The sequence below is a fragment of the Pelecanus crispus genome, chromosome 1 (assembly GCF_030463565.1).
Source record: "Pelecanus crispus isolate bPelCri1 chromosome 1, bPelCri1.pri, whole genome shotgun sequence".
NCBI classification, from domain to species: Eukaryota; Metazoa; Chordata; class Aves; order Pelecaniformes; family Pelecanidae; genus Pelecanus; species Pelecanus crispus.
Genome location: NC_134643.1, coordinates 106,755,805 through 106,778,361, shown reverse-complemented (window position 1 = coordinate 106,778,361; position 22,557 = coordinate 106,755,805). Strand labels below are relative to the sequence as shown.

General features: G+C 38.7%; 1 protein-coding gene across 3 annotated transcripts in view; it reads right to left on the bottom strand.

The window, feature by feature from the left end:
• Nucleotides 1-22,557, bottom strand: part of EPHA6 (EPH receptor A6) — a 536,584-nt gene that overhangs the window by 54,942 nt on the left and 459,085 nt on the right. For all 3 annotated transcript variants that reach the window (XM_075709685.1, XM_075709691.1, XM_075709700.1), the window contains one exon: nt 11,444-11,505. In XM_075709685.1, coding sequence (XP_075565800.1) covers nt 11,444-11,505 — 62 coding nt within the window. The remainder of the gene's footprint in view (nt 1-11,443; nt 11,506-22,557) is intronic.

Genomic DNA, 22,557 nt, shown 5'->3' with positions numbered 1-22,557 from the left:
TATTGCTTAGCTCATACATTTAAGCAAGATGATTTTTGTAGGGGAGAAGTTCACAGTAAGTTCAGTAAATTAATTAGATTCAGCAAAGCAATAGGCTGAACTGTATGGATGTGCTTAACTTTATCCCTGATCAGCAAAGTATTTCAGCATTTCCATCAGGATTCAATGATTTGGGGCCTATATCTAGCTAGTCAGGATATAAACATTTAAAGAAATAAGGAATTAGCACTCAGATGTAATTAAGGTTACCAAAAAACCCCACAAACAAACAATCCAACCACAAAACCCCAGACAGGGAGAAGTTTGGTATTACTTGCTTCTCACATTATTAATCTATCTTCCAAGATGAAGCAATACTAGACTAAGACCTGCCTCATATATACTATACACATACTTAAGAAATTGTACATTCTTAAATGGTAAGTCATTATACATTCTTAAATGGCAAGTCATTTACTGTGCATAAGGGGCTGCTAAATTGAAAAAGCTGTTTGCCTATAAAGAAGTTGGAGGAACTAGTTCCTAAAGTTGCTATTGTTCAATTAAACTCTATTGGGTACAAACAGAAAGACAGACAAACAACGAACAGAAAAGGCAGAGACAACATGGATTCTGCAATTTGTAGAACTTGCAGAGTGTCTTGAAACTCTTTCAATTCCTTTCATAAAATCAGTTGGATGAAAAGCCCAAGTGCAGCAGTATACAAAAACCTGCATTACAGGCAACATTCACCAGTTACTGACCAGTACTACTATGTCAGGTTATAACAAAACAAGACCAAAACCACAAAGAAAATGGTAAAAGGAAGATACGCATGGTTGCTGCATGGTTCGGTTTCCAAGCTGCTATTCTAAGCCAACATATCAGAATGCAAAAATTCAGCTACTAACACAGCTCATCATCTAAAACACCTCATAGCCTCATCATACTTCTCAGCAGCACTTGTATTTAAGGAGCCATGCTTCCATCAGTGGCCAAACACCACAGCCATCTCACAGACTTCTCCAAACAAAGCATGTTTCATGACATTTCTTTGAAACCAGCTATTTATGACTCATCCATAGCAACTTTTCCCCTTGAATATTCTCACTGTTCCTCTTGTATTAGTGCTCTGGAGCCTTTTTGTCTCTAAATTCCCTATGCAAAAGCAGAGGCAGATCTCTCTGAGCCATCATGTCACACCCATAAGCAACCCCCTTCCTTTGTTGTCTCCATCAAAGCCACCTGTAAGCAGTGAGTTCTGCAGATGACACTCAGCTGAGGGTCAAGACACAAGTGTGATAACCAGACATTTTACAAAAGGCCATCCCCTCTTATGGGCCTATGACATTCCCTATCACAGGCCCCTACTGCAAGAATAAGGGGAACTTCTCAGAGTTCAAACCATGCCAGTGACACATATTTTAAATAAAAACTTTCCATCTAGCAATTAAGCAAAGAGAGACAAAAGAGAATATTATTAAATACTTAAAGCCTCTTCCAATAAAGGAAGGACATGAACCCTATCCAATATTTTATGTAATGAAGCCACAAGGATTCAGGTTTTGCTTTTTATTTAATAATTCTAAATGTTCAATTGACTCAAAATGTATTAAGCTGGTTGTAAACTGTTAATACTCTTCACACTTACCCTGTATGGGTAACTTTTTTTAGCTAACTGTAGAATTAGGATTTGGAACAAAGCTCCTGTAACTTACTTTTGCATAACAACCAACCAAGCCCTCCCACCCTGCAACAAAGTGCCAAACAAAACCAACTCCCCCCAAAGCTCTAGGTTTTACCTCCTCCTTATCATTGTTAACAGCTCCATTCTTTCAACAAACCTCAGACTCATCTGCAACACCTCCCTTAACCTTTTGTCCCCTTGGATCACAAGCACTCATTCCTTCCTTTTTTAATTTGTGCTTTTTCAAATCTAGACCATGCTTGACTGATTTTTCATAAAACATAACCTTTTTCTGCTCTTTCCAAATCTCAGTATTTGCCTCACCGGTATAGCAGAAATGCCTGAGTTAAAAACAATCTTATGCTTTTGCCATTCTCTCCCTCCTTCTTTCAAATTTCTTTGGGCTTCTGCCTTGACACAAAAAGTCCAAGCTTCTTATCTCCACCTTTAAAGAAATGACAGACTTGCTAACATACCAGTTGCGATTTTATTCTGTCCTCCTCCTCCCTCTGTATATTTCTCTGAATCCTCTTCTGCATCTGTTCTCCTCTGTCCCTTCTCATGCTTGTTTTTATATTGTTTCATTGCCAGCCTTGCACTTGGAACAACTATTTTTCTTGTCAACAAAACAGTCTTCTCTCTCTCAAGTCTCTCTGTAAGTCACTTCTGCAACAGTTTCCATGTCACCTATAAACTGTTATCTTCCAATATATCAAAATATTTGTCTGATTTAAGCTGATCAGGACAGAGACTATGGGCCATATTTAACCCTTGGAAAATTGAACTAAGTTGGTGAAATTATACCAGGTATGAATCTGGCCTCATATTTTCAGCATTTGCAAATTCCCACATACATCTGTGAGTCAAATCAATCCTTTGGCAACTTTCCATTTTCTCATTTCATTCCCTTGTTATATAGGGACATAAACCACTCATCTGAATGATATGGCGGTTGTTATCCAGGGCTTTATTCTGATTCCCATGGCTTAGATTTGAAATATGCTTTGGATAGGATTCCCACTGGGGTGTTATGGGTGTTAATCAATACTGGCAGCAATTCAGACCTCAGTGGACTTACCACATTTATCCTATCATCCCATCAAATTTTAATCAGGCTTTAATGGCTTTGCTAAATAAACTTTTCTCATCAGCTGAGTATAGATGCAATATCTGAGTAGTTGCCATTGCATTTATGCAGCCCTGCAAATGCCCTGAAAAAATGTTTTTTCATTCAGCTACAGCTTGCCTTTGAAAACTTTAGGTACATGAAATATTATCCTCCTGTTACAGACTTTTCAATAGCACTGCTGTATAATGGGCTGATGAAGAAGATCAGTTACTTTAGGGGAGGAAGGATGATATCCTAAGTTTCTTTCATTGCTTTTCACCCTCTAGTTTCCAGCTCCAGCATGCACTAGTTCAGCGCTTTTCTACAAGCCCATGGAATTTTTCTTCTTCAGAAGATTTTTTTCCATTTTACTGCTGAGTAACCATTTGGAGGTGTGGTGGTTGAATTTTTCTGTATTGTTCCTGGACTTCTGTCTGTTCTAAAATCCACTTTTATTTGCCCTACAGGTCAGAGGACTTTTATGCCTTTATATTCTGAGAAGCGTACAGGAATTGCTACAGGTCTAAATATTTTACTACAATTTAGATCTTATTTTAGATGGACAATAGCATTGTGTCTATGTCTATCAGATCATATTCACCAATGACAATTCCTACTGGTCACTATATGAAAGCTTTTGCTATGCATTTATTGTTACTATTCTACCATGCAAAGTAATGGTAGAACTTTACCAGGATAAATCTTCCAAAATTCAATTTGCAACTTGGCATTTCCTGGAAGTATAACTCATGCTTCATACTATCATGTGGATTGCACTCAGGTTTATATTACTGGTACTGAATAAGGTCAACTCTCAATTTCTTCTTTAATCAACTGTTAACAGGGTTACATACAATTAGTAATACCTGATTTCATTAAATGTTATACATAAAAAACTGAAATTACTTTAGTTCATTTTAAATGCTACTGAGTGATCCTACACAAGAATCTAAGTGCCTCTTCAACCATTAAAAATACGGGAAATATTTTTATTATTAAAAAAAATGTTGCAAGATGAAGCCCTTCCAAAGCTTATTTTAGGATGCAATAGCCACCCTCAAATCTGGACAGAACAACAGCAGTAGCCTTGCAACCTGTGACCCTGTTTTCCTTACTCAGCTACAGCAACAAGAAAGGGATGTCCTGGAATAACCAGGTGTCCCTGCCCACTTCAGTGCACTGGAATATAGCTGTCACAGAATTGCAGAGCTGGAAGAGGGTTTGAGGGTGGATCAGATCATCTCCTCACCCTGTCTCATTCCTGACATGCTTTTCTAACTTGCACTTAAAGACCATTAGGACCAATATTTCTTATCCTACCCACTCTATACCACATATTAAATAAGATGTCCACTTAAATAAGATGCCTCCCTTGCGCATGGCACTTTGGCACAGATTTCAATTCCTCTTTGCAACTGCTTTTTCTGCCTGTGAAGACTAAATATCTCTCTTGTCCTTTTCTTTGGGCTTAACACAGGTTCAGTACACAGATCTCATTTGCTTGGCAACTATTCTTTTTGACTTTGTTGTGGACTCTGCCCACCTACTCCATACAGTTCTGAAGCATTAAGGTCCGAAGAAGACACAGTACTCTGAGGCCTCGCCAATGTGCAGCAGAGAGGAAAAGTTACTTCACAAACCTTGCAGGGGATATTCCTGTTTCTGGATTCCATTGTGGTATTTGCCATTTTCACAGCAACATGACACCCTCGACCTACTGCAACCTCTAGAGTAATTTCTTCCAGCAGACTTCTTTCTGAACAGTTATTCTCTGTCCTCTACTCTACAGCTGATTATTCTAGCCTCAGTGGAGTATCATGTCCTTGTCCTTACTTATTTCTAATTGGTTTTTAAAACTAATTGGTTACTAAACTATTTCTTAAATTTGTTGTGATGATTTTAAATTCTAGTTCTGTCCTGCTGCCTGCCTGTGTTCCTACTTGGCTTTGCATTGCCTGAAAATTTAGTAAGTTTAGTCGCAGTCTCAGGATCCAGAAGGTTAATGAAAATATGGGGAAACACAGACTGCAGAACAACCCCACTTCATATATCTTTCCATCCAAAGTCCGTTCTCTCCAACAGTATGTAGCCAGTACACTGTCCACCAACAGAAATTTCATGAAGACCATATCTCTCTAGCTGCTCATAACGATCTCATGTGAGAGAGTTTTAAAGCCGTACTAAAGTCAAGATTTATGGTATCAACTGCTTCTCCCATAGCCACAAAGCCTGTGCTCTGTTACAAAAGGAAACCAGACTGTTTGACATAATTTGTTCTTGACAAATCCATGTTGGCTCATTCTTATCTCGCTGTTATCTTTAAGGTGCTCATAAATACTTTTTTGATAATTTGTTCTAGAAATGTTACAGTAGTTGACATTAAGCTGACTGGCCTGTAATTTCTTGGCTTCTCTCGTCTCTTCTTTTTAAAGACATTGATGACATTGGCTCTGTTCTGATCTCCTGGTTTCTTACGTATTCTCCACAAATTCACAAAGATAAAGAGCACACTGAAAGTGTTCACATTACCTATCAAATTCTTTTTGGCTTCAAATACAAGACAGTTTGTAAGAAATTTCTTCCTACTAAGGTAGGAAGAACATCTATAGTGATTAAAAATACCCAGCATTTCTAAATGAACTTCTCACAGTAGTATGAGAAATACTGTTTTCTACCTCCTTTTAGCAGTGTAAAACATTGCTTGACAACAAATGTTGGCTCTGTAGCTTCAGCGACAGCTTCTCAGCGTAATCTTAGATCACATAAACACACGCTGCTCACAGTTTCACTATTAAGGTATCACATTCGTTCAACTCAGTTTCTAATTGCTCAATTTATTTTTTGGTTCAGAAAAAAATATTTGTATCAGCAGTCTCCAGTGCAGGTTTTCTTCTTTACAGAGTTATTTTTGAAAGCAAAAGGCCACCTTTATCCTACCAGTAAAGGAACGAGCCTCCAGTAAATAAAAGTGCGCATGAATGCTGCGTGTGAGAGCAAAAGAAGGAGTGTTAGTTATGAGCTCTAATGTTGTTGCCTCTCTGGATGCAGATTAATAGCAGTAACCATTAAACTTAGGAAAGTCCATCTGGACCTTTTTCCTCAAAGCTGACTCTGCCTAGTGAGGCCATGTTAGATGGATATGCAACATATACTTTACAACATCATTTGTAGAACTTTCTACAAGTCTTCATTTTTCTCTTTTCTCCCTTTCCCCCAAACTCACTAAATGTAGGTGTCTGCTGCAGCATCTAAACTCTAGTTGAAAAAAGAGTGAGCCTGAGAGCAAAGCTGCTCTGAGAATAACTTCATAACAATTACTGCATCAAAGAGCAATATATCATAGTATTTTCTCCTTCTAGTAACATTTTTTTTCACACATTTTTACACTTATCTTAGCCTCTGCCAGACATGCCTCAAGGGATTAAAATTTGGTGATGAATTCCAGGGTTTCATTTGCTGTACAGTCTGCTGCAGTTAGTGCTCTAAGGCAGTTAAGCACATTTTTTATAAAATCTTTAGAAAATATTTTCTATTTTACAGCACTTTGACCGACTATGCATGCCTCTAAATAAAGCTACCTTTTTTTTACAAGTATTTTAATTTTCTGAAGTGAAAGGAAATATATCAGTCACAAGCTTTTAGGTAGGAACAGGAGCATTACTATTGCAAATAGTAACAATGAAGAAAGCAAGATGATTACCCTAGGTAGTTGAATCCCTTCCTCCTACAGCTCAGAGATTCACAAAACTGGCAAGACTGGAGCATCTTTCAAACCTAAACATCTACCTCTTCAGGGTACAGTTAAGGGAAAATGCTGCAAACTCTGAGGAACTCTCTTTCCCACATTGATCCCTGGAGAGTGCACATTCCCTTCCTAATAAAGAAGGGTGAGCAAATACAGTGCAGTGGATGCAGATGATTGATAGATTATTTTAGTATCAGGCCTGCTACAGAACCTGCTGCAATATCATGAGTTCTCATCTGAGTAATATTGCTGTGTCGCTGGTTCTTGCCTCACTGTGCCAACTACTGGTTAGCACACCTGGGACACCAAGCAGGAACAAAACACTGACAGTAGTCTGGTAGTCCGCAGCTGCAGAAAAATACTGAAAAAAGTTAAAGTATTCTGGTGATAGTTTTTTTCGTTCATTGTACATGATTCTAGGTAGCAAACCACAAACAAACATCCCCAAAAGTCAACTTCTGTGTTCCTTTTCTGTGGCTTAAATCCGTGCCCGTACTGAACGATGCACGAGGAGGGTGAGCGCAGACCACAGCCAGAAAATGCTCTCCAGGTAGCACTCTGTGTAACTGAACCCAAGAAGCGGTAGCCCCCCCCAAACACACAAGCCACCTAGCCTGCTAATCACCCTGTTCCTGTCTATGTGATGCTAAATCCAATTACTTTAGCCAAGAATGACCCTTTAGATGGAGCTGTGAAAACAGTAGATGAGATTTAACTCTAAATAGCTCCATAAGTCTGTGAGGCATCTACTTAGCGAGTGGGCTGACACAGGGAGGGTATATCAGGGTGAAAGGACCAACCTCAGGGCAAAGGACTTTTACAGGAATTATTGCAATCATCTGACAGATTCCCTCAAGACTGGGAAATGTTATGGTGTCCAGCACAAACAGCTAAGGAGTGAAACTGGGATTCAGACCTGGGTTATATTACTGTATCACCCTCCAAACTGCGTGGGCTTGGGTGCAACATGGCACACATCTCCGTTTTCCCTCAGCAAAATGGGATTGCGTTTATGTCATGTATGAAGACTGCAAGATAACCAAGCAGTGATTCAATGCCCATGTGGTTTACTTAGTCATGGGCACACTCAGACAACAGGCATCTCAAACCCACAGCAATGGCAAACTGCTAGTTAAAAAGGTTTTGTGGGTTTTAGGCTTTTTTTTTTCTTTTTTTCTGTTATGCGACTCTTTTGGTTGTCTTTCTTGTTGTGTCTTCTATACTCTGTATCACCAAGCCTGAGCAAACATATCTGACTGCAACTGTCCTATCTAATTACTGAGTACATCTTTCTATCAATACAGATAGCTGCGCTTTCAACTCTTTGTGTGTTTATTATTTTCCTCATACACTTACAGAATAAGTGATTGCTAAGCTCTCCATTACACAGGCAGGTGACTGGAACGTAAAGACAATGTGTCCCACCCAAAGTCTGTGTGTGAAGTTGGTAATAGCAAGTTGTACCTGGATATCCTCAATTCCCAAGCTGAAGTATTAGCCGCTTTCTTTCCAAACACAGATTAGTCCTATGTGGCACCTGCTGGAGTAATACTGAAAGAAGAGCCTCTAGTCCCTGAAGAAATACTAAGCTGGAAGCTCACATCTTTTTTCAGAGAAATCTCTCCAAGTGTTACCAGAAGTGAAGTCACATGTACTTTATTTCTGGTCAAATGAGCATTTCCTTGACAGCAAATTTCAGGTGTACTTTTGTGGGATGATTGACTTACATGCATCAATCTTCTATGCGAAAAAAAGATAACTGAATTTCATCTTATGGAAATGAATTTTATATAATTGCAAAAATAATGCAGGGTTTCTGAGGAAAAGTTAGTGTCAAGTGTCTCCAGCAATTTAGGGTATCTGGCGGTGCACAGTTGCTGTAATTAATTACCATAATCTTACAGAATTGGTTCTAATCAGCTGATGTTTTTCCAGTAAGAATGTATCTGAAGCATCTTCATATTGCAAGTGCATGCCAAATTTTCTCCCCAAAAGCTCAAAGTTAGCAGCCAGCATACAGGATATTTTGTAGGGTGGGGAAGACATAATCCAGCTGAGCTTGCTGAGCTTGCTGTTTAATTCATACAAAGCCAAAGTAAGGCATTGGTTTGGAGACTTGGCCATGTAACTGCAACCAAAATACAGCACAAAATAAGATGAAGGATGAGTGTGAGCTGCTGGCCTGGAATTCAGGGGAGATGATTTCATTTCTGCTCTCTGTTATGCACTTTGTGCACAATAGTGTGCAGATCACTTAACATCTTGGTGCTTTATTTCCCTATCTGTAAAGCAAGGAAGTAAAGACTATTAAGACTTTAGGGTTTAGGGGTCAAGGGGAGTTTTACTTGTAGTTTATGATTCCTCACACAACTCGTACTGGTATGAAAGCTAACATCCCACCAAGGCCGTGAGGAGGCTAATGGCAAATGTCTTCCATGAGGAGTCTTTCTTCTGGAACACCCTCACATGGTTCATCACAGAGGTGCACTTTGAAATTGTAAGATTGACCCATTTTAGCAAGCTTTTGGAGAAGGACAGGTTGCAGGGATGTGCTGGTTCATTTTTGCGGTTGTGGTGTGGGGCAAAATATTTTTTATTGTGAGAAATGGATTTTTTCCCCCTCTCTGTAAAAATACTTTGCACTGTAACAAGTGATTCTTTTAAATAAGAAAGATAGGCTGTCTTATAAGCCCTTCCAAATCTCATCCTATAAGAATTGTTATATTCACTGAACACCTTTCATTAGGATTGCTAAAGATAAACTCTCTCTGCTTCTTTGTATCTTCACAAAAGCTTTTAAAAGTGTACACTTATATTGGCAGGAAACAACTATAATTAATGAAGCAGCTGGATTTCTTTTAAAATAGGTTACTTTGCAGCCATTTGCTCTGCTAATTATTAACAGAAATGCTGATGATGTATCTACAGTGCTTTGGGATGCTGAATATCAGTCCTTTAAAAAAGCATTTTAGAAGAATAAACCATATCTGAAGTGTGAATTGAAGCTGTGAAATAATATACATGGAAACCAGCTGCAGAAATTACTAGCTCACACTTCCCCCCAGCCGTTTTGCCTACAGATATGTCTTTGTAGGCAAATATGACGTGAGAATAGGCAATGTAGGCAAATATGATGTAATGTGAGAAGTAGTTTTTCACAATAACATCTTAATTTTGCTAATGTCAGTTTCTGTTGAAGTATCCTAATAAGTAGTAACTATTCTGATAAATAAATGCATGTGAAGAATAATTGGAATAGAGATATCATACTAGAGCAATTCAGAGAAAGGTAATCCTCTCTCATGAATTATTTCAGTATTTGGTTTTATTCTCTTCTATGAAATTCTGCACACACACACACGCACATGCACAGAGCAGAGTTTCAGGCTCAGGCAAGACTTCCTGGGGCACTGCTGAAAAATTACAGACCAGGGAAGCCCCAGGTACTCAAATCAGCGGCAGTCTGTCTGGTGCAGATGGATAGAGAGATGAGCCAGAAAGGCAAGGGGGGTGATTTTTAAAACCTACACAGTTTCTAAGAAGAACTTGATATCAAACTCTCTCCAGAAACATACTTGATTTTGAGAGATCAGCAAATTCTCACCAGAAACTGTGGTGCTGGTGTGTTTCTGATGTCTGTCATGTGTCTTGACAAAGGAAAATAAAAAATTATTTGGGACAGTGGGTGAAGAGGACAGCAGGAAATGCTAGAGAAAAAATAAAATGGAATAATCAAAAGCAAAAAGAAGGGAGAAACAATGTCTAGAAATATCTAAGATAATGGCTCTGATGTGTTCTCAGGGTAGTATCCTCGTTCCAGATGCTCTTCTCCTCTTGTGGCTACCTCTTTTCTCGACCTGCTGTTGAACAAGCACACTCTGTATGACTTCCTCTCCCTCTCACTGGTTTAGTCTTCTTTCTAAAGTGTTGGCTGTTCTTTCCCTCCTGCTTATTCACTCTTTTCTCTTAGCAGTTCCTTCTTCCTGCCACCATAGCATCCTTGATCATCATAATCTAGATTTTCCTGCAAATATTTTCACAGCTCCTTCTTGAACACCTCTCCTTTGCACTTGGGGCACCCTTTCAAACAAGTTCACAAAACCACAAAATCATAGATCACCTGCCCTGACCTTGCCTACAACCCCAGCTTTAACATTCTGCAAGGTGGCAATGGCAAGGCAGCAGGCTAGTATCAACTGACATTTACTTTTTAAAACAAATTTGAAATACTTGACAGTCAAATTATTCACACAGGGTATTATGTCAGTGGGCCTCTGGAGCATTTCCAGGGGTTCTGTTAACAAAGAGACCATTTTAGGATAAGTTTAGCTTAGGGGGTCATCCTTTCCTTCTGCTTTTCTAGGAAGAATTACATACAGTTGTGCCAACATATTCAAGCTTTCTGTAGCCCTTCTTTAATGTTTATTAGTGACCTTTGGGGCTTAATTAATGCCAGGACATTTCACCCATGAACTGTCTTCTAATTCAATTTGTTAAATGCAAGTAACCACAAATAATTATAAATCAATTACTGAGTCTATTCTACACTTCACCAACCAAAAAAATCATAACAAAGTATTTTTGAAGGTGATTGAGAAAAATGAGCCGCTTCCATAAGGCTAGGCATTTGTGCTTCAATTTACCTTTTCCTTCGCAAAAGCACTATTTGAAATACATTTTGCTAAATATGGGAACTACTTTTGTAAAAGAAATCAATTATATTCTTAAGTTTAAACCTTCTTTTTTTTCCAGCTATGCTCTAATGTATCACTGTACCTTAGAAAGTTACCCTGGGGAAAATGCTTCTATTCTTCACTAAAAATCCATGAATTGCATTATGTAGAAATTAATTTATGATAAATGATTTAAAATCTTAACCTAGAATGGCGTCTTATTCAAATGTCATCAGAAAATGGCACCTCACCCGCAGAAAGGAGTCAAGGGATCCATTCTCCATGTATTCAACTACAATCATTACTGGTCTGCCTGCAAAACAGCAAAGAAACACATCAGGATTATAGACATATTATGGGGCTTTTATAATTCTGACTGTTATGCATAGATTATTCACAGTAGTTAAATATGTTACCCATTTTCAAAATTGTCATTTATATCACAAACACAATTCCCTGTGTTATTCTCTAAGAATTATTTCTTTTTTTTTTTTTTTTTTTTTTTTGGTACTGGATTAGCTGAACGCACATCATTTGCTCCAGTGTATTTTCCCCTTAAAAAGCATCAAAGAAGAGCCTGATATTTCCAAATAGCAACACTTGCTGTGTCTCAGTGCCATTGTTTTCCTCTCAAAGAAAAATATCAAAATGATTTAGTGGCATATGGATAGAGAGATAGAAGGGGATGTCACAAAAAAGGCTCTCTTAGATTGGGTATGCGTATTGGGTGTGTATAATCCAGAAAAATGCTGAATTCATATTTTTGTACATACATTACATATACACACGGTTATTGACATCAAAGTTTTGCTCAACTAGCACAGCTTCCCTGTATGGTTGCAGGGTGGGATCGTATCCAAACTGAAGTAGAATAACACGTTACATTTAGTTCTTAAAAGAATATCCAAATCTGAAGATAAACTTTTAAACTGGGTACTTAACTAAATACCATTGCACTGCTGATACCCAGGAATATCCTACCACTCCAGAAGTGCTTGACAGGAGAGGCCCAATTAGCATGTTAATCAGGCTACGCAGCAAGAAGATTTTTAGAATTGTTAATATTACAAAGGAGCTGTTCTAATATATGCAAAACTAATGTGATGAATAAGTATGTTAGTAAGATTGGGAAAGAGGTAAAAAGTCTTAAAATGGTAAACTTTTTTCTCCATCAGAATGCCTGTCTCTTTTGGGGTTTGTGTGAAACAGGGGTGTGCCAAGTGGTGACACCAGAAGTCCACCCTTTTCACTTTCTCAGTACAACACTGGCTGTTCCAACATTTTTTCAAATCCAAAGGAAGCCTCTTTCATGACTCTCTTTTTCTCCACCTCTCAAATGATTTTTGTGTTTTCCTTGGATGAGGGGATGAGAAACAAACACAGTGTTCGGGGTGAGAAAGTGTAGAAGGGCGTTATGCTCGTTCCAGCACAATTGTCCATTTCTGTACATGCTAACTCTCTGTTCAGTTTGGTTAACAGTGGAAGTGTTTATTAAACTGTCCTCAATATGCAATAAGCCACAGCCAGGTATTTCTCCTGAGCTGTTACAGCTAACCTTGAATTTAAAAAAGTGAATGAGCCGTTTCTCTCTTCCTTCCCAGCATGTCGGCTTGGAGTTCCAGGTACCCCGGTGATGCTCATTCACGTAGTTTAGTCTTTCTGGAGTTCCTCACAATATTCTCTCATTTCTTCTAATAAAATTTTGGGTTCTTTCTGTATTCACCCTCATGTTTAGGTCCTCAATGAATAAAACAGTGCTTCATAATGATGGCACAGTAATACATTTTTTTCTGTGTGAAAATTCTCAGATGCCTTAATAGTCTTTTTGGATAGCCTTTCTGAAGTGTGAAGAATCACCAGCTTCTTTTTTTTTTTAATTGAATGTTTGGTCTCAGCTGCAGATGTGCATCTGCCACCAAATCAATTTATATTCATCTGCATCCATTGGTTATACCCTGGTTTTGCATTATAAGCTTAAACGATACATCACTTTTAAGCTCTTAGAGATCACAGCATTTGAAAAATTAATGTTTTCTTTACTTCAACTTGCTAATGATAACTAGTTGTATAGCCCAGTCTCTTTAGTTTCAAGCACACGAATGACCTAGATTTCCCTTACCTTTACCATATGTTTACTGTCAACGGGCTGACATCTCAATGTGAAAGGAATATTCTATAATCTGGAGAAGTAAACAAACGGCAGCCTGATGCCAGAGGATGTTACTACATGCAGAACTCTCTCAAGCTAGTAGTAATTTCTGAATTGTTGCAGACAACAGCATCTTGCAATAAATAGGGTTGCAAAGCTGGCTTTCAGATGGTATATTTGGTCAGGCATAAGTTACCCCGAAATTTCTCTTTTTGGGTAAATCAACAGCTAAAGCACCTTTATGGAAGATTTGCATTTGAAGGGAATGACAAATGGAGCTATTGAACTTCAAAACAGTGCCCCTAGTTTCCTGTTAGTAATCCTTTGGTGCCCTACGCTTTCCAGAAGCTATTTTGTAAGGTTCTCTAGAGGTTTATAGGCTCTTGTTACATCTTTTATGCTCCTTAGATTTATATCCTTCAATACAAATTATTTTCACACTTACTTTATAAAAGCAACTCTTAATTCTTCTACGTTCTCTCACAAAATATTCCCCCCTCCAAAAAACCCCCAACAAAATGTGTTTCATTTTGCTCAGACCAACAGTATGAACTTCTAGGCTAAAGTAACTATGAAATGTATCTATATGCATTTATATGTGGATTTAAAAAAGAGATTTCAGTATTTTTCACTGGATAATGTTTATGAGTTTTTAAACTGCTTGATGTGTTCCTTTAATCACTTGAAATTATAAACCTTAACACAAAACCATCTCTTTCACATGATAGCACAGGAATGGCATGATCTAGTAAATACACCAAAATAAGTAGCATTTGTCTTCAAACAAGTTGCTATATATTGGAAGATCAGCATATCATTAAGTATTCAGGATTTTTGGTGAACAATAAATTTAGTCACTTAGGCTGATAGCTTTCCACAGACTCAGTCTGTATCCCTCTGCATCCTATCTAAATCTCAAATGAACTTGATGCAGGATTGTGTCAAGACACCACAAAAATGGACCCAGCTCCATCGCTTGATTATCTTAAGCAAAAATCTTAAATCTGGATCCTAACACTAACTTCTCAAATAATCTTCTTTTAGTGTGCCAGTATTTGATAAAAGTCATCCTATTTTGGCTGCAAGTTTAATATATCACTGAAGATATTTATATATTCCAAGCTGGACTGTGACAAGCAACACAGTGAGACTTTTCCTAAGCATAATATTTATCTTTGGAATACCTGTTGATCAAAAATGTCTCAGCTATTGTTTTGGTTGCTTGAAGATGTAGTAAAAAACTCTGCTACACATCAGATTCCAGTGGGTAAAATTACCATCAAAGCAGTAACACACAGGTTCTATTCCCAGCAAATAATTGTTTTCCATTAATCTTATAGGTTTACAAATTTAATATAAGGATCTCTAAGCATTTTACAAATGAAAATACATCAAGTGTCAGGAAACATAAGGTAGGGCACATCTTCATTTCAAAGGTGTGGTAGGAAAAACAGGTTCAGAAAATCAAGTGGCCCTCTCCATCTAGTCAGTGTAGTATACCAACCAGGCTGTGTTTGGTTACCAATACGCAACGTTGTATTTTCTTCCCTAGCTCAGTACCCTGTAGAGACACTTAAGTGAGTCCGCCGTGTGTTGGCGTTGCATGAACAGACTCTCCAGCTCACAAATGGTTGAAGGAATGGGACTAGCAGTCAGCTCTGGAGAAGCTGGCTGAGACATGAGGATGAGCAGCTGACTCTGGCACGTCCAACGGGAGAATTCAACATGGGCGTCTCGGTCCAGAGACCAAGTCACCAGTCCCAAGGACAGGCAGTGGGAGAGACTGGACTGTCCCCTGTGAAAAACACAGATCCTGGTGTGTTGGACTCCATCAGTTCCAGATCTGGGAAGCATACTCTGAAAGCACAGCTCTACTTCTGATACCCTACATGTTACAGAGCGCAATCTGGGATGCCTAACCTCCAAAGGGTCAGAGGGTGGCAGCCAACCCACGGCTTGTATAGAACAAAGTTCTTGGCAAGACAAAAGGCTATGGATGACATTAGTTGATGTTAGTTTCCTTTTTAGCTGCAAAGGGCAGGTGTTATCCTTTATACTGTGGTACAATTTGAGTCCAGGAAAGATTAAGGTCTGTGCTGAACCCTGTACAAACACAGAATACTGCTTTTGCTTTAAAGAGGACTACAAAATTGACTTTGAAAAATAATACTGGGAGATTTTTAAACTAGCGTAATGTTTGCCTCGAGACAAAAAAAAAAAAAGACAGACTATTACTTAGATTATGAAAATCCATGTTGCTCTCACGGTACTAAGAAAGATGAATTCTTCACCCTCAAAACAAGGACAGGAATGAAAAAAGGAGGAGGGGCAGAGAAGTCTCAGAGAGAGAAAAGCAATCTTTGATTATTTTATCATGGGGTAGGCTAATGCAATTCTGGAAGGCACTGAATTATTTTCCTATATTTATGATTGCTTACACATATGAAACATGGCCATCGTTACTTGAAGAAACAAGTTTAAGGATGAACAGCAGTGGGAGGTGATACAGATGGGAGTCGGGAAAGCGCTCAGCGCTCAGAAGGATGGCACAGGCTGCAGCACAGAGACGGCCGTGCCAGCACTGTGTGAGCCGGCTGCGTGAGCACCTGGGAGAGCTCACGCGTCACCTCAAGGGACTCTGAACAGGCAAGAGAGCATGCACCAAAAGGCACTCCTGCGACTGATGACGAGTCCCCTCTGCGGCATGGGTGCACCTCACCAGATAGCTGGACACCCAAACTCTAAAGACTTGACCAGTTCAGGTGTTTTCACACCGTTCCAGGCATAGGCACTAGATACGTATCTGAAGAAGAACCAGGTTAATTTTACAGTCAAGATGCACATAAGAGAAGGCACGGAAGAAGGACACTGAAAAAGGTATCAGCTTTGACTGAGGACCTGGAATAAAAGACAGAGGTCAAGAACATCTAGGAGCTAAGAACTGCAGACACTGCTGGAGGAGAGCACACAACTTCATGTTGGAATTGGGGGTGGACAAAATATAAAAAGGTTTGAAGATGGATTCAGTGATCAAACCAGCCAAACAAATCATTCTTGCAGCGGCTCTAGATACCCAGCAGTGCTAGAGTAGGGTGTATGGCAAGATAATAGACTTTTAAAGTAGAAGAATCATATAAATAGTGTTCTGAGGCAGTAAATTTTAAACCCAAATATGGATTTTACACACTATGTATCTCACATTTAGCATTTGCAAATGTGTAACAAATTTATCATTTTACTACATACTTAAGATAACAATATGAAATTGTATTTATACATGACATATTGATACCATAGCCGTGTTCATTGTTTTCATAATTTCTGTGAAACTATAAATATTCCCACCCCACTCTTCCCCAACACCAGACACACCTCTGGGATATTGGCTAAAGCAGCTTCCCCTCCTTGCACGATGCACATGGAGTAACTCTGGCTCTGGCAGAACCATTTCAGACTCCCAACATCTCAGAAAGCCAGATCAAACATGCAAGAGCAGTGTCAGTGCTTTGCATGATCCAGGGAAAGGACATGAATTTCATTACTCAGAACTTAGAGGAACCTGTAGAATGTGTGGCCGTTATTCATTGTTTTGATGCAAATACTATCTTGTGACAAGTGGCTGAGTGGTTTTGACAAGGCATTTTTTTCTTCCCTGAGAAAGTTTTTTCTCACCCAGCTGTGCTGTAATGCCATTCAAATAAAACCAGCATAAATGACAAACATTCTGTGTTGATGTAATGCCACCTCAGAATATGTTACAAATTTGTATCTTCTATTGATCAATCTGCTTGACATGTTCTTTAATAAGTAGAAATGCAAAAAAGACAGCCATGCATTGCAGAATAATGTAAAGTACCAATTATACTTAAAACTCACATCGCATATATTTTTAGTTCACTTTCTAATTTTTTTCCCACAACACAAGATTTTGATAGTGTGTAATTTAATTGAGTGGTAGAGTGATGAATAAGGAGGAGAATTTGAACTGTCATATCAATGACAAAACATTCAGCTTGTTGTCTCCTGTTGTCATTTTAAATAATGCAGCAAAGCCCACTTTAATGAATTTTTTTATGTAAGATCCTCCAGAAAGAATACAGTTAGTACGTGCTTATTTCTACACTCTTTACTTATAATGAAATCTTTAATATCCATCATGGGAATAGATCTGTTAACATAAACAGAGGATATTTATTCTTCCACTTAAAACAGCAAAGGCTTTGAGTCTGCTCCCTGGTTCACATAAGAAAATATTGCTCCATCACTTCTTTAGGTCAGAATTTGTGTATCCAGGTAACCTCTCAGAAGTCACCTATCAGGCATTTTTTCACTCCAAAGCCATGTTCCGCTTTTGGTTCCCCACTAACTTACCTCCTGCTAAAGCTGAAGAGATATGACTCACAGAAAAATGTACAGGCGCTCCCTTAGGTAGAGCTGGGCTTTTCAGCACTCCAATAGTGTGCAGAGCACCCACAGTAAAACTCTGTGTGCCTCACTGAAATGCCCAGGGCTTGGAAGGCACTCCTAGATCTCACACTAGGTCTGTTCCTTACATATTGCTTTAAATAGGAGAACCACTTGCTGTGGCACTGCAGCTTCTTCACTCCTGCTATGAATAATGATGCAGTTGTATGCATCAGAGGAGAACTAATTTCAGCAAATAATGAAAGAAAAAATTATATTTTTCCATAACACAAAATTAATGGAGGAAAAAAGAAAGAAAGAAAACTAATGATTATGCAAAAAGCAAATGAAAAAAATTCTGCTGGGTTTTGCATTGTTAGCCCAAGTCAATACACATGAAGCCAATGGGAATTTTGCAGCAAGCCATCCCACTTGCATTACTGACTTACATTACTGAAGGTCTCAGACTAAGACCTGTGTTCCAAGAAGCCTTAAAAAATAGGGAGTTGCAGTTCCAACCCCCTTCTTGAGACGTCAGAAGCCAGACTTTGCAAACAGGGTAGCACCAACACACATACATCCTGCTGTTGCAGGAAATCACATAGATGTAGCCTACTTATCTTGCTGTTAGTGCTCTTTCTATTTTCCTGTATCTATATAACACTTCCATTAGTTAAGTTAGTTTAGTCAAGGGAAGTTACCTTTGCAAAATCAATTGATAAAAATACAAAATACATGAATGAGCATAAATTACTGTCTATTATTTAGCAAACTAGGGCCATATATCTGTCACTACTAGCTGAAGAAGTTTTACTGTTTCAACACAATCTGAAAATATTGTTCTCTGAGCTGTTTATCTGTAATTTTATATTGAATACTTTTACACTCACTACCTGGTAACTCACTGGCAAGAATTTATGCCTGCTGGTATGACTTGGAAGCCAGGAAAGGTCTGTATGTATACTTCTAAGATACCTTCTCAAATCCGCCGGCCTACCCCTCCTGCAACAACAAACACTGCAAACAGTTCTCCTGTTTTTCATACGACAAAGGGAGAATGTGCTTTGGACAACAGAAGTTTTAGCAGTCTCCGACATGCTACTGCTTCTGCAGCCCCTAATCCCCACCAATCCTCCAGTGTGCCTACAAGAGATATTCTGGAAGGTTTTGAGGAAAGAAAAGTGGAATTGTAACAAGAAAGCAGTTGCACCTTTTCCATTATTTGTTTTCTTACTCTTGTCTTTCCATAAGAGAAGCAAATGGAGTGCAGTAGAGAGTAAAAGCAGAACAAGTAGTTGTTTGTCACTAGTTGGAGGTTGTGTAGGTGAGGGAGAAATAGTGGCTAAAATTGTACCATAGAAATACAACAACTGGCCCAAATTCTGGTATTTTCTGCATTTAAACTTTCCAGCCATATATCTTTTAAAAAATTTTGCATTTCTTCAAGTTTCTATGTGTTGGGTTGGTTATCTGTATTACTTCTTTCTATATATTTATTAGCATTACAAATACAAAATGGATGAAAAAAGTTCTGGTTTATTCCTGCTGCTTATGTTTACATGAATATTATAAGCAGAAATTAAAAAAAAGAAATAAAAACCCCTTCATCATTAGGGCGAGATGGCTTATTAGAATTCAGATGTACATCTGGAGGGGAACAAGAGCTGGTGCGCTTGTAGACCAGCTCTGAAAGCTGCTGCAGGAACTATTCTAAGTGCATCTAATGCATCTAATTTGAGAATCTTATGCTATTTTTCAAATACTAATCTATAAACAGATAAATCCATGCGATGGATGGTGAAAAGAGAAGATGAGGCGAAGTGACTTGGCAGAGGTATCACAAAACCCAAGTCCTCAGCCTGCAAGGAAAACCTGTGTGAACCACCGTATCTGCAGAAAGTGTGCACAAAGAGGCTTTGCATTGTCTTCATGTTCCCCTGATACTGAGAGGGCAGTGTGCCAACCTGGGCCCTCGGGATAAACAGATGTACCTTAAAAAATAATCTGAATTCTGGCCGTTGCCCAAGAACTTCCACAGATCATTACAACAGCTGATGTTTGCATCAAAATCTTGGTCATGTACCCTGGAACCATTCTGTCATCTCCATCCTTATAAAGACCACCTTATACTGACTTGAAAGAGGTTTTAAGAGATGACAAAATCACAAGTCGGGACAATGAATAGAGCTCAAGGATTGCATTTTTGACCATGCTATCTCAAATACTAGGTTATATCATCCCATTTTAAACCAAGGCATCCCAGCAGTAAAGGCAGTCTTTATCAATGTATAAGTAGGAGGGAGAATGCAGACTAGTTTCTTTGCAAGAATAGGTGATCTGTTAATGACCAGCCACAAAAAATTTGGCCGCTTAGTTTTAATTTAATTATGTTCGGGGCTGGGTTGGGGGAAGAGGGAAGTTAGTTTTTAATAGACCTGATTCTGGCATAAGATTTATATTGCTTGAAATTTGACTTAGAACCCTAAAAATTCCAGCACTTTCACTTCAGCACTGAAGCAAAGATCAATTTAAAAAAATCTAGAATAAATAACAGATTCTGTTCAGATTCAGTTTAAGAGAGATACTTTTGCCCAGTTAGATTAACCAAAACAATTCCCCTCACGTTTTTTATAACTGAATTTCAGCATATTTCATTTAATCTAATGACATTTCACCCTTAAGTTACTCTTAACATTTTCAATGTTCGTACCACTCTACATCCTCTTGTGGGAAGAGCAAGGGATGTTCTTTGGTTCAAAATTAGTCCACAGAGTCTGACTGCATCAAGGATCATTTGCCCTATTGACCCCAGAGCATGTAAAGGAATTTAAACAAAATTAAGTCTGTGTATCAGGGGCTTCCACACTTCTTCAATATTCAGTATGCCATAGAATCATGGAATCATAGACTCGCTTAGGTTGGAAAAGACCTTTAAGATCATCCAGTCCAACCATTAACCTAACATTACCAAGTCCACCACTAAAGCAATTAAGGATAGAGTAGCAATTTCATGTTTCCTGGCTTGGTGGCTGGATTATTTTTAATGAAAGTAAAAACTAGGAATCATTAAGGTCGGAAAGGATCTCTAAGATCATCAGTCCAACCATTAACCAAATACCACCATGCCCACTAAACCATGTCCCAAAGTGCCATGTCTACCCATTTTTTGAACACTTCCAGGGATAGTGACTCCACCACCTCTCTGGGCAGCCTGTTCCAATGCCTGACCACCCTTTCCATGAAGAAATTTTTCCTAATATCCAACCTGAACCTCCCCTGACACAGCTTGAGCCCATTTCCTCTCATCCTATCACTAGCTACTTGGGAGAAGAGACCAACACCCACCTCACTACAACCTCCTTTCAGGTAGCTGTAGAGAGCGATAAGGTCTCCCCTCAGCCTCCTCTTCTCTACGCTAAACAACCCCAGTTCCCTCAGCCACTCCTCATAAGGCCTGTGCTCCAGACCCTTCACCAGCTTCGTTGCCCTTCTCTGGACACGCTCCAGCACCTCAATGTCCTTCTTGTAGTGAGGGGCCCAAAACTGGACACAGTATTCCAGGTGCGGCCTCACTGCACCTGATACATAACAGGTACTTATGGAACATAAGAAACAAAGCCTATTTAATCTCTATTGTGAATTTACCTATTATCATAGGTGCATTATATTTAGAAGCTGTAAGCTACAACAGAAATTTGAAAATGAGCAAAATAAAAAATTTCATACATAAGGTTACAGTAAAACAGGTTTTTGTGCTTTCGTAAGTATAATGACACAGTTAAGGTATTATTTTAATCCTATTCTGAAATGTCAGGGCATTTTTTGGTTATTCATTGCTATGCCTGATTGTGATCTGACACATCTTGCACTTCAGAATATCGTTTATGTTTTTTTCCATTTACTATTTGAGCACACGTTTTGCTTCTATTTCCCTTTGATCTACATAAACTTTAAACTTCCGAGCTATGCAAAATTGATGAGCCACCACCTCCTCCTTCATTGTTTATGAGTATCTTGCTGCTTTCTATACATGAGAAAGGCATCATTTCTCATTTCAAGAAGCAGTGGAGGCCACATATCAATACTGCTGAAGTTTCTGAAATCCACAAAGGAAGCTTCAGTTGTAACATGTGTGAGTTGCTAAATCCAAATTTAAGAAAACAAAACATCACGACTCAGGGCTCCAACAAATAAATGGTGCACTGGACCTAACACTGTGACATTTTTGCAATTCCATGGGGTTTTTTCTTATTTCTCTTTGAGGTTTTGTACCTTCAGGACATGAAGGCACACATTCTCAAGCTTCTCCCCTCAAGTCTGATTTTGATCATGAACAAAAGCCAAGAGTTACAATGAAGAAGGGTCAAGCAGCAAACTTTAGATGCAGAGGTTTTTAGACAAGCATATACATCTTGAAGAAATAAGAAAAATATGGAAACTCATTGACACATGAGAAAAAAACCAAAAGTATTCATCTCCCATAACTTAGCTCCTGTAACTGTGGAGACATCTCCATAGCTAGCAATATCTAGGTTTTTTCCTGAGAAAGAAAAAGGCATTTCAAGGGAAGGAGTCAAATTTTTCTAACTGTGCGTCACAAACAGGTCATATAAGTCAGACCAGAATTGTCCAGTCTTCACCAACTGTATAAGGAACCTAAACAGGCTTGCTAAATACCAGTGTGTAAAACTGAGAGTTAGGCAGATTATTTCCTATACACAGTATTTGGGCCTGGGAATGGTACTTCAGCAATTTGAGCTTGGTAAAGGCACACTGGCTTCCTACCTAAAACAGACCAAAACCACCTAAACA